Source organism: Podarcis liolepis (assembly GCF_965112155.1).
Source record: "Podarcis liolepis genome assembly, chromosome: 2".
Classification (NCBI taxonomy): domain Eukaryota; kingdom Metazoa; phylum Chordata; class Lepidosauria; order Squamata; family Lacertidae; genus Podarcis; species Podarcis liolepis.
The window spans coordinates 14630576-14642679 of NC_139555.1; the positions used below are offsets into that span (position 1 = coordinate 14630576).

Below are 12104 nucleotides of genomic sequence, written 5' to 3' on the forward strand. Positions count from 1 at the left end.
AAAAAGGTAAAGGGACCCCTGACCATTAGGTCCAGTCATGATCAACTCTGGGGTTGCGGAGCTCATCTCGCTTTATTGGCCGAGGGAGCCGGCGTACAGCTTCCGGGTCATGTGGCCAGCATGCCTAAGCCGCTTCTGGTGAACCAGAATAGTGCACGGAAACACTGTTTACCTTCCCGCCGGAGCGGTACCTATTTATCTACTTGCACTTTGACGTGCTTTCGAACTGTGAGGTTGGCAGGAGCTGGGATCGAGAAATGGGAGCTTACCCTGTCGCAGGGATTCGAACCGCCAACCTTCCGATCGGCAAGTCCTAGGCTCTGTGGTTTAACCCACAGCGCCACCCGCGTCCCCCAATATAGAATAAATATTCATAAATGCACACATATCTAAATATATAAACCATGTGTCTGAAATAGCATGGGAGAGCAATCCTGAGGCCATTCTGACTCTCCCAATGACCTCAGATATTCCTCTGTAGTAAGGAAAGCCTTCCCATTGTCTTTTCGCTTACAAATCCTATCTTAAGGGCATATTTGTTTATGAATAGGGTGAGGCTGTGACCTGGATTCAGGAACTAAAGTACTAACCATCACAAAAGAATGGCCAGGCTGCTCAGGTAATGCAGTCAGTGACTATTGTCAGGTATCCTGGCAGACAGGATTTCTGGTATAGATTGCCTCCTGTGGTGTATGTATGTATGATTGGGGGGTGGTCTTCTGCTAAGGGCAATGTCAAAGTCTTTAAAGTTTCCTGCACACTTTTGTTCAGGGCCTCTCCCTCCTTGGAAGGGGGGCAGGGAACTCTGTTGCAACAGAAATAATAAATATCGGCCTTGTTTTCCACTGGATCCTGCCTCCATTCATTTTCTCTGACCAGTCATGGACTTAGGGGACTCAGAGTCCCATTGGGGAGTTGGGCAGCAAAAGCAAAACCCCAATTTTTACATCACCCTTCAAGCACAGCCCCTTATACATCATATTAGAGTAGTCCAGGTGGGAGGTCAACAGAGCATGGTGATGATGACACTAGTAATAACAGCAGCAGCAGCAGCAGCAGCAATGAAACAAGAAGAAATTCCGACGAAAGAAGAATGGCAGATGAAATTAATGGGCAAAATGTCCAGAATTGGACAAAATGACAGGAAGGATTCGAAACCTGCAGGACCAGAGATTTACAGAAGATTGGAAGAAGTACATGAATTATTTGAAGAGCAACTGTAATCAACAAATTACGCTAGTAGGACTACAAGAAGTTTTGTAAGGAGAAATATCCGAAGTGTTACAAAGTAGAAAAAGACAGAGATATTGGTTATGAGTTTGAAATGTAATAGGGAAGATAAGAAATGCATATGGAGAGATTAGATTGGAAAGTTTTCAGACAGGATTGATGGAAGTCAAAAATTGGAATAAGATGTAGAAGTATGTTTAATTACTGTTGAAAATGATATGTTAAAAAAACTAATAAAAATTATATATATATATATATATATATATATATATATATATATATATACACATACACAGCAGCAGCAGCAACAATAGCAGCAGCAAATTTTTACAGACATAAGTGGTGGTACTCAGGGATACACATATCCCTAATCATTTTGTGATTCTTTGTACTTTTGTCCATTTACTGTATTTATTTTTCCTGATTTGAACTATAAAATGGTGATTTCTTGAGTCAAAATGAGATTAATCCTAAAGATTTTTTTTAAGAAAAAAAACACAGGGTATAAGGAGAACGAATTTGGATCGGAAGTGTGGCCACACGGCTCAAAGGAGACGCTTCCTGAACTTGCAGCTGCTTGGATAAAGGGAAACAAAATTCCACCAGGCAACCCGACCCTCCCTTCCCCTTCACCTGCCCTGGAAGGATTCCGGAGGTAGGAGCTCCTGCAGGTGAAGCGCTCCAGATAGGTTCACCACAAAGAGTTGGACAGAAGGGATGGGCTGTCCGGCCTGAGAAGAGAAAAGAAAGGGGAGAGACAGGAGGAAGTCAAGGGCAGGGAACAAAATATGTGAACAAGTCAGGGTGGAAGGTCAACATGCAACAGCAGGAGCTGTCATCAGTCATAAGCATTCATGCACTAATAGACAGGCCTGTGGTACAAGCAAACCCTATTCCATAGGAATGGGGAACCTGTGACCCTCCAGATGTTGTTGGACAACAGATCCCATGAGCACTAGCTAGGATGGCTAGGGATAATGGGATGTTGGGAAACTGTGTACGTGCAGCTACTCACACAGAGTCACTTAAGGTTTGGCAGACAGCCAGGAGGTAATCTGAAGGAGTAAGTCTGCCTGGTGATAACAGAGGCATGGAGACAGCTCCCTGATTGGTCAAGCTCTCTCAAGGGAGTGATAATTTATGACCTACTAACTGGAATGTGTTCAGAGTTCAGTGTGTCAGTGAGTATAGGAATTGTGAGTCGTGTCAGAAAGAGCTAGCTAAAGATCCGTGTTCTGTTCTGTAAATAGTCCACTGTATATAATAAACACCTAACTACAAATTCCTGGTTCCTGCTTCATCTATCCTGTCTGCAGCCAAGTCGCCAATTGCTTCCGTGGATTCTGCGTTTACTCTGCTAGGTTTGGCTACGGTCCTGCAACTAGTCGGAAAGTTGCGAAACACCAATAGGTTTTGCCAATAGGTTATGGGCCCAGATTGGCGCAGATTGGTTGTAGTTTAGCAACATATTTAGGACTACAGGTTCCTCATTGCTTGCTTTGAGGTGCCAAGAGTCTACACCTGGCTCTACAAACCCTTAAGACCAGACCCTCCAAATGTCCCTATTTTCCAGAATTTACAGAAGCCATTTTGGTTTCTGATTTGATCCTGGAATGTCTTGCTTTTCCTTAGGACATCTCTATTTTCATCAGAGAGATGTTGGACAGCTGTGTAAGACAGGTGTGGGGAACCGTTGTCCCTCCTGATGTTACTGAAATACAACCCTCATCATCCTCGGCCATTGGCCATGTTTTCTGGGGCAGATGGGAGTTGTATTTCAACAAAATCTGGAGGCCCAAAGGCTCCCCTCGCACCCGATTTGAGAGGATAAATGTGCAACGTTAGATCAGCAAAAAACATGCAGGTTGGTTGGTTGCTCTAAGGCAGGCATGGCCAAACTTGGTCCTCCAGCTGTTTTGGGACTACAATTCCCATCATCCGTGACCACTGGTCCTGTCAGCTAGGGATGATGGGAGTTGTAGTCCTAAAACAGCTGGAGGGCTAACTGTGGCCATGCCTGCTCTAAGGTCACCTAAACACCCTTGTGACTGTTGGCCTCCCTCTAGTCCACCCCTTGTATGGGAGGATAGAAGCTTAGTTGTCAACCGTGCCTTATTTGGCGGGAAAGTCCCTTATTCCAGCGCTGTGTCTTGCTGCTGTCCCTTATTGATGATGTCCCTTAAATTTCCCGGGTTTCAAAGGAAGTAGCTCTTCTCCCTCTCTCCCTGCCGGCCAGGGAGGAGGGAGGCTCCACCTGTTTTGCTTGGCTGCCTTGCTCACCCAATAAGGAGTCTAAGAACGACTGCGGGCTGGAGCTTGCATGCCTTGTGCCGGCCGATCAAATCGGCCACGTTGCCTGGGGACTCGCCTTTGCTCAGCGCTTCCCAGCGGAGAGGTGACGGTGGTTTTCCCTGCTGCATCCCCTTTGCCGGGTTACTGCGCTGTGGGTACCACTGCTTGAGGCTTCGTTTGGCTGCTGGCTGGGCTTTCTGCCTTTGGCTCGGAGGGGCTCAGAAGTTGAACATACCTGTGCCTGGAAAATCCCTTATTTTGGCTGCTGATCCCTTATTTTCGAGGCTGCTGGTCCCTTATTTTCAAAGCTGCAAGTTGACAGCTATGGATAGAAGTGGGACTCACCTTAGGATAGGGATAGTGTTGGCTGGTAGGGTATTTTCCTCCAAGAAACTGGGGCAGTTCCATCTTTGGCACCAGGGAGTTGTTGATGGAAAGATAGGCTAGCCACATGCTATCAGGTGAACACCAGTGAGCGCTGGCAGCCTGCAGGATCTCCTCTTGGAAGCAAGGGGGAGGATATCAGATATGAGTATCAAGCTGTAAACCATGACTGCTGGAGCCCACCTGCCTTTCCTCATGAGAAATGCAGAATGCACACAGAATGCACGAAGGGGCACTCTTTGTCTCCAAAAACATCCACGTCTCTGTTACTTTCACCTAGATTACTTGTTCAGACCCCTCCCCTCTCATTCACCCATTATTTTCAGGCCTCAACAGGCAGGTCACTCTGAACGGTTCTACCAATGCCATCCCTGAAAGCAGCATGTTTATTTCTGGAAAGGTTAAATAAGGAAATAGCTCCCCCTGCAGGCCATGGAAGACACAACTGGCCAATGGACTTCACTGCACTTTGGAGTGCTTCATTTAACTTTAATTAAACTGAACTAAGCCTTTATCGATGTTTTGCTGAGTTCTTAAAAGACAGGAGAAAGTGCAAATTGCTCCTAAAGGTAAAGGTACCCCTGCCCGTACAGGCCAGTCATGTCCGACTCTAGGGTTGTGCGCCCATCTCACTTAAGAGGCTGGGGGCCAGCGCTGTCCGGAGACACTTACGGGTCACGTGGCCAGCGTGACGAAGCTGCTCTGGTGAGCCAGCACCAGCACAGCACGCGGAAACGCCGTTTACCTTCCCGCTATAAAGCGGTACCTATTTATCTACTTGCACTTGGGGGTGCCTTCAAACTGCTAGGTGGGCAGGAGCTGGGACCGAAAGACGGGAGCTCACCCCGCCGCGGGGATTCAAACCGCCAACCATGCTATCGGCAAGTCCTAGGCACTGAGGTTTTACCCACAGCGCCACCCGCGTCCTTTGCTCCTAAATGGCCATTAATCACCACTGTATGAACTCAGAGGAGAATTGAGAGGAACTATTTTTTGTTTATTTCATAAAATTTGTACACTGCTCGATTGTTAAAAAAAAAAAGCCCTCAGAAGTAAAGGCAAGACTTTTAAAATCACAGTTGTGTGAAAGCATTCCACTGTGTTATTTCGGCACTGCAAAGCGGATGAGGCGATGCCACCCCCTAGAAGACTGCTGCCCCAGGACTCCTGACTGTGTTCATAGGGCCTTGACCTACTCACCTTCATATAGCCAGTCAGCAATCCCATTGAAGACAACTGCTTGGCGTCCAGATGTGGTGATGCGTTTGGCCCGGCTGGAGACTCCAGGCTGATAATAAATGTCGTTATCCAGGATAAACACCTGGGAAGGGAATAGATCAGTAAGATGACTGGATCAGCTCGTCCGAAACTTCTGGTTCTATGATCACTGCTAGGGATGCAATTCGGTAATTTTAGATTCTATACTGAATTGTATAGAATCGGGGGCTTCCCCATTCAGACAGCAAGGTGCATTCCCTCCTTTACTTCAAAATGTGTTAAGGCAGCCCTGCTGTATTTTCAATTTGTCACCCCCGCTCCCCAAGTGTTATGTACTGAGTTGAATAGGATCCAAAATGCAGCAGTCTGATTGGTCCTAGAACAATAGGATTCATAATGTAACAGTCTGATTGGTCCTAGAACAATGCAGCAGTATGATTGGTCCACAGGAGCCACCCAATCCAGCTCCAGGTGGAAGTGAATCCACAACCTGATTGGCCTACAGGAGAATCCCGGAATTAGCCAATCACGTGAGGCCCATTGTGTAAATAATGTATATAAAGCGGACATTCTGGGGGAACATCCATTCCTCCTCACCACTATGAGATGAATAAAGAGCATGAAATCCACTCTCGACTCCGAGTATATTTCACCAAGTCAGCAGAGTTCTTCTGCCCTAAAGTCCTGCCCCAATGGCATCACGGGTGATCACAGCAGATTTCTGGGGAGGCTAACCTTCACTAAATAGGTTGGGGAGCCAAAGAGCGACTTCACAGGCAAAATGCTGGCTTATGCTGCTGGGATCCACTAGGGATCCCTTCTCCAGGTCTTGCCCACAGGGATCAACTGTTGTTGTTGTTGTTGCTGCTGCTGCAGCAGCAGCCATGCTCACAAAGCTCTAACTCAAACTGCTGAGGATGGAAATCAAGTCACAGGCCAACCTGTGTTGTTCTTGGTTGTGACATATGCAATCGGCAACGAGAAAACTACCGTTGGGCAAACCTTGCCAGAGATTGGAGTGGGAAGGAAACAGAGGCAAACTGAAAATGTCCTGCTAATCCATTCCCCCAATTAGTATAAACTAGGGCTGCTTTAATTTGTCAGATTAAATCAAATAAACAAGGAATATTCGGTGTTATGTTGGAGGGGATACAGGGAATTGGCCAGGAAACAGGGAATTATGTTCACACGTGGTGGGGGTGGAAATATGTACACTTTTTTCCGACAAAGGGTGCTTAAGGAGATAACAGAAATCACTGGGTTAATGCTAACCAAAAGTCCAGAGGTAGCATTATTTTCAATTTACGATGGGTTGGAAGGTTCACAGGCTATGAAGGACTTGCTCACAAATTTATTGACAGCTGCACAAATTATTATAGCTAAGAAGTGGAAAGGGCAAGCAGAATATAAAATGGAAGAATGGTATAAAGAGGTGTAGGATATTGCTATTAATTATAAATTAACATGTGCCATTAAGGTAAGATGGGAAATATGCAGGATAAATGATTTTGAGGGTGTTTGTGTAATTTGTACTGTTAAAACAGAAAGGGGTCAAATCACTGCAAGAGGTGTTGAAATTTTGGGAGGTTGGATAGTTACAATGGAATGGTCTCGGTGGTGGGGTGCACATTTTCATTCTTATTTATTTATGATTATTACTTTGTCAATAAAAAATTACAAAAATAAAAATAAACTAGGGCTGCTGCCTCAATAACACAAATTTGCAGTCAACGACTTGCTTTTCAGGTAATGAATTAATTTGGTGGGCAAGACAGCTCTGTATTATTATTCCAAAATTATTCCAAAAAAGAGAGGAAAGAATGGGGGTGGTTAGGGTGGGGGAAAGCAATCAATGCCCCCAGCACCAGCCACCTGAGGTGGCAGCCTCACTCTACCTAATGGCAGAGCTGGCCCTTACATTTATGAAAATGTAAATAAATTGAATAGGTACTTACCAGCTGGTTATCCTGGGCTCCCCAGGCCGCATATTGCAGACGAACAGTATCTGCCTTGGGCACATTGAGGTTGCTGGTCTCCCTGGAAAAGGAAACATGAGACCACTTTCCTGCAGGAGAATTATTTGGGAAGTGTGGCAGGCGGAAAGAGGGCAGTAGGGCAGTAGGGCCTCTTATGCTAATGCCTGGTCCACTGTTAGCAAGACTGTGTAATTTGGGGGGGTGGGGAGTAAGAGAGACTAAACAAGGGATTACGGTAATCTATTAGTCCCTCTCCAAAGCTAAAAGGGAATTTTGCAAAAATAACCGAACATATACTGCCGTAGTTGCAACAAACAGCTTCAAATTTTTGATTTATGGTGTGTGCTTTTAATAAAGTAGGGACAAGGAAACTGCGGTTCACCAGCTGTTTTACAACCCCACCCAGCACAGCCAACAGTCAGGGTGATTTGGGGACCCCACAGCTTCCCACAGCATCCTTGAATATACTCAATATTTTTAAAATAATCTAGGCTTACGAAGTAAAGTGAAATGAAACAACCGTTAAGTTTATGGTACAGTGCTGAAACCATGGGGTTGGGAACAACGAACCAGAGCAGAAATATTTGGTGCTGAACAATCAATGACGCAGCCTTGTTTACTTAAAGATCTGGAGGACTAACCCAATGGGGAAAGGCTGAAGATGTCTGTAAATTTAAGAATATATTTCACAAGTTACAAGACTCCAGCACAGCGAGAACTTCTGGGTAAGAATTAATGTGAAACCTGAGTGTAGTATTATAAAATGTGACAAACCCCTCACGCGGTTTCCGCACACAGTACATGCTGGGAACTCAGCTGTGTATTCATTGAGCGAAAAATCCTAAGTATGCAATCGCTGAGCACTGTAATCTGCTAATGGATTTCACATTAATTCCTATGCATAGACCGTAATGCCTATTGAGAGATTTCGTAATGGCAAACTGGCTGTCAGCCTACAGGAAAGCAGGAAGGGTGTTTTTTAAAATAAAAATAAAAAAGATCTCTTTATTTAAATGTTCTTTTAACAAGCATAACTAATTACATAATTACTAAGACCACAAAGTATTACAAAAACCGGTTTTTTTAAAAAAATAAAATGTAAAGGGTGTCAGAATGAAGAATATGTGTGTTTATGTTAAAAGCTGCTCTGCCAATCCACAGCAGTAGGGTAATAATTTTTGGTACTCACAACACATGTGACCCAGGTCCCAAAGGTTGTGGACCCCTTTAAGATATAGAAGTGGGGCATACATGATGGAATAGATGCAAATAACAATACAGCAAATAAAGAATTCGTTGTTCTATTTGAATAAATTTGTCCTATGGTGCAGGTCCAGTTCTTACCTGGTGCCCAAGTTATAGATCAAGTAGCGAGCTGTGAAAGAGTAGCGGAAAACCTACAGACCAGCAGGGGGGGAAAAAATGATGTTAGTGTGGAACAGGAGACGCTTCCTGGGACATCAATTCTCCCTTTTTCTGCAGCTGCTCGACTAATGATAACCAAGGTGGTTGGCTTGCCTGGCAATCAGATAGGAAGAAGTGATGGACAAGTTTTGCCCAAAGCTGGATTCCTTTGGAGCTTGAGTGGTCCAACCAAATCCAGCACTCCCCAGTCAACCACACCATGTTGGCTCTAAGACCCTTAGGAGCGAAAGGGATCATTTCCATTTATTCTACCTGCCTTTTTTCAATTTTTTGCCCTCACCTAACCAAGCTGGATGGGACGCGGGTGGCACTGTGGGTTAAACCACAGAGCCTAGGACTTGCCGATCAGAAGGTCGGTGGTTCAAATCCCCACGACGGGGTGAGCTCCCGTTGCTTGGTCCCTGCTCCTGCCAACCTAGCAGTCAAAGTGCAAGTAGATAAATAGGTACCGCTCCAGCGGGAAGGTAAACGGCATTTCCGTGCGCTGCTCTGGTTCGCCAGAAGCGGCTTAGTCATGCTGGCCACATCACCCGGAAGCTGTACGCCAGCTCCCTCGGCCAATAAAGCGAGATGAGTGTCGCAACCCCAGAGTCGGTCAGGACTGGACCTAATGGTCAGGAGTCCCTTTACCTTTTAACCAAGCTGGAAAGGCTTATATACTTGGGTCACATCCACAACATACACCTAAAGCACATTTAGAACTGATGGCTTCCCCCAAAGAATTCTGGGAACCTCCGCTTAGCCATTGCGGAGTTACAATTCCTCCCAGCACCCTTAAAGAACTACAGCTCCCTGGATTCTTTGAGGCAAGTTGTGTGCTTTAAAATGTATGGTGCAGACGTGACCTTGGCTCCACTTCTCAATCCCGTTGAAGATGCCTTCTAGGTCCGACATCAGCAGGGATGTGGGTGGCGCTGTGGTCTAAACCACTGAGCCTCTTGGGCTTGCCAATTGGAAGGACGGTGGTTCGAATCCCCATGACAGGGTGAGCTCCCGTTGCTTTGTCCCAGCTTCTGCCAACCTAGCAGTTTGAAAGCACACCAGTGCAAGTAGATAAATAGGTACCACTGCAGTGGGAAGATAAACGGCGTTTCCATGCGCTCTGGTTTCCGTTGCAACAGAAGCGGTTTAGTCATGCTGGCCACATGACTCGGAAAGCTGTCTGTGGACAAACGCCGGCTCCCTCAGCCTGAAAGCGAGATGAGCGCCTCAACCCCATAGTCGCCTTTGACTGGAGTTAACCATCCAGGAGTCCTTTACCTTAGACGTGTGATCACAGATGCACTTAGATGACACTTGTGGGTTGGAAATGCGAGAGGCATGATTTTCACTTATAATCAAATTGCCATGGGATGGGATGAGGAAGGGAGTTGAGCTATGGCCTATGCAAAGCCCGATTTTTGGTACCTGCAAGGTGCTTTTGCAAAATATTGATCTGGCACTTCTGCTGCTGTATTAAATTTGGAAGCTCCTGGGTGTTGTAGCTGCCAGTCCTGCTACACTTAGTAGTTCATAGGCTTCTAGCAAGTCTGGCTTCACCCTCCCTTTCTCACAGCTCCCAGAGATGTGGTTCTTGGCTTAGCCCCTCTTACTTGCACCTTTCCAGAAGTTCATTCTAGCCACCGACAAACTGATGGCTGCTCAAACAGCCCTATAGCCTACCTGCATCATCACCGGCCCCACACCGGGCATCCTGTGGGGCAGGTATGTGTGGCTTGGCCACAACAGTCTCGCACTCCAAATGGGGAGACCTGGTGGGCCAAATCAGGCCCACAGACCAGAGGTTCCCCACCTATGAGATAGACTACAGTCCCATTAGAAAATTTTGGTGTATTAGCAGGAATGGATAGAGAAGCAAGATTAATTTTCCACAGCTGGCATGGAGAACGGTGACTCCGCACTTTTGCACATTTGTATGGTTTATAATTATCCAAGATGGGAACAGAGAAAGGCGGCCAATTTCAGCACCAACTGGCCTGTTCAAGATTCTGCTAGTGATAAATCTTGACCCTTTCTGGGGCAGGTGGCGGGTGGATCGATTCCAGCACCTCAGATGTTTAAAGGTTTTTCCTTTTCTTTTCTTTTTAATGCATTGGGTGGAGGAATTAACCAGCCTGCAAGCACTTTGGGCCCTTACCTGCTGCACATCGCAAGCCAAAAGCAGGAACTGCAAATCCGGTGACACTTGGAAGTGGGAGGCCTTCAAGAAATGCTGTGGAAGGGGAAGGAAAGAGGGGATGAAAGAAGAATGGGGTTGTTAATGTAAGATGGGGCAACTGCACCTATTATTGAGGCTAAGCTTATTTTCTTTTTCATATTGAAGTCTGTCAGGTGCTCAGAGCCCAAGAACCGGTGAGCAACCTGAGCTGAGAACAAGTAGGCTAAAGACCAGGAGTCTGGTCTGCTGTGGCAACATAGGAAGCTGCCTTAAACTTAGTCACCTCGTTGGTCCATCTAGTTTGGTATTGTCTGCATCTCTTGGTATTGGGTCTCCAGCTGTTTTTGGACTACAATTCCCATCATCCCTGACCACTGGTCCTGCTAGCTAAGGATGATGGGAGTTGTAGTCCAACAACAGCTGTTTGGGAAACTCTGGTCTAACACCAAGGGTGGTGTAGGAGCCCTTCAGATGTTGCAGGGCCCCAACTCCCAACAACCCTGAAGATTGGCCATGCTGTCTAGGACTGGTGGGAGATGGAATCCAACAACATCTGGAGGGCCAGAAGTTCTATGGTGACTGACAGCAGCGTTCCAGGGTTTCAGGCAGGGGTCTCGTCTCAATCCTACCTAAAGATGGCTGGGATGGAGCCTGCAACTTTCTGGCTTCAAAGCACTTTCCCACCTGAAGGAAGAACTGATAGCTGCTCTCTGTCATCTGTAGAGCTCTATATCAGGACAGGGGCACCCAAATTGATCTTCTGGGGTCACCTACCCCAGAAGGAAGATTCTGGGCATATCTCAGCTAGAGTTGTCTGCAGTTTTCTCTTGTAAACAGCAACACTTGGTGATGATACAGTAAAGGTAGAAGTGGAATGAGGGTGTCTCTACCGGGCAATTGGTCCCTCAAGCACCGAAGAGGGGCAAAATATTGATATGGCACTTTGGCCATTACATTAGATTTGGAAGTTTATGGGTTTTGTAGCTTCCCTCTTGCCCCTCCTGTGCATAGCTGTGAACGTTTCCCTTTATTTAAAGGGAAATTCCCTTATTCCGAATAGGATTCCTCACAAGAAAAGGGAAAAGTTGACAGCTATGCTCCTGTGGGGAACGCGGGTGGCGCTGTGGGTTAAACCGCAGAGCATAGGACTTGCCGATCAGAAGGTCGGCAGTTCGAATCCCCGCGACGGAGTGAGCTCCCGTTGCTCGGTCCCTGCTCCTGCCAACCTAGCAGTTCAAAGGCACGTCAAAGTGCAAGTAGATAAATAGGTATCACTCCGGCGGGAAGGTAAACGGCGTTTCCGTGCGCTGCTCTGGTTCGCCAGAAGCGGCTTAGTCATGCTGGCCACATAATCCGGAAGCTGTACGCCGACTCCCTCAGCCAGTAAAGCGAGATGAGCGCCGCAACCTCAGAGTCAGTCA

The 12104-nt window shown here is 46.5% G+C and overlaps 1 protein-coding gene across 2 annotated transcripts in view; it reads right to left on the reverse strand.

Moving 5' to 3' along the window:
* LOC310700415 (inactive dipeptidyl peptidase 10-like) overlaps positions 1 to 12104 on the reverse strand; it is a 53513-nt gene that overhangs the window by 31117 nt on the left and 10292 nt on the right. For both annotated transcript variants that reach the window (XM_083489997.1, XM_083489996.1), the window contains exons 5-10: positions 10663 to 10737; positions 8445 to 8497; positions 7080 to 7161; positions 5107 to 5227; positions 3868 to 4022; positions 1864 to 1961 (exon numbers count right to left, since the gene is read on the reverse strand). In XM_083489997.1, coding sequence (XP_083346123.1) covers positions 1864 to 1961; positions 3868 to 4022; positions 5107 to 5227; positions 7080 to 7161; positions 8445 to 8497; positions 10663 to 10737 — 584 coding nt within the window. The remainder of the gene's footprint in view (positions 1 to 1863; positions 1962 to 3867; positions 4023 to 5106; positions 5228 to 7079; positions 7162 to 8444; positions 8498 to 10662; positions 10738 to 12104) is intronic.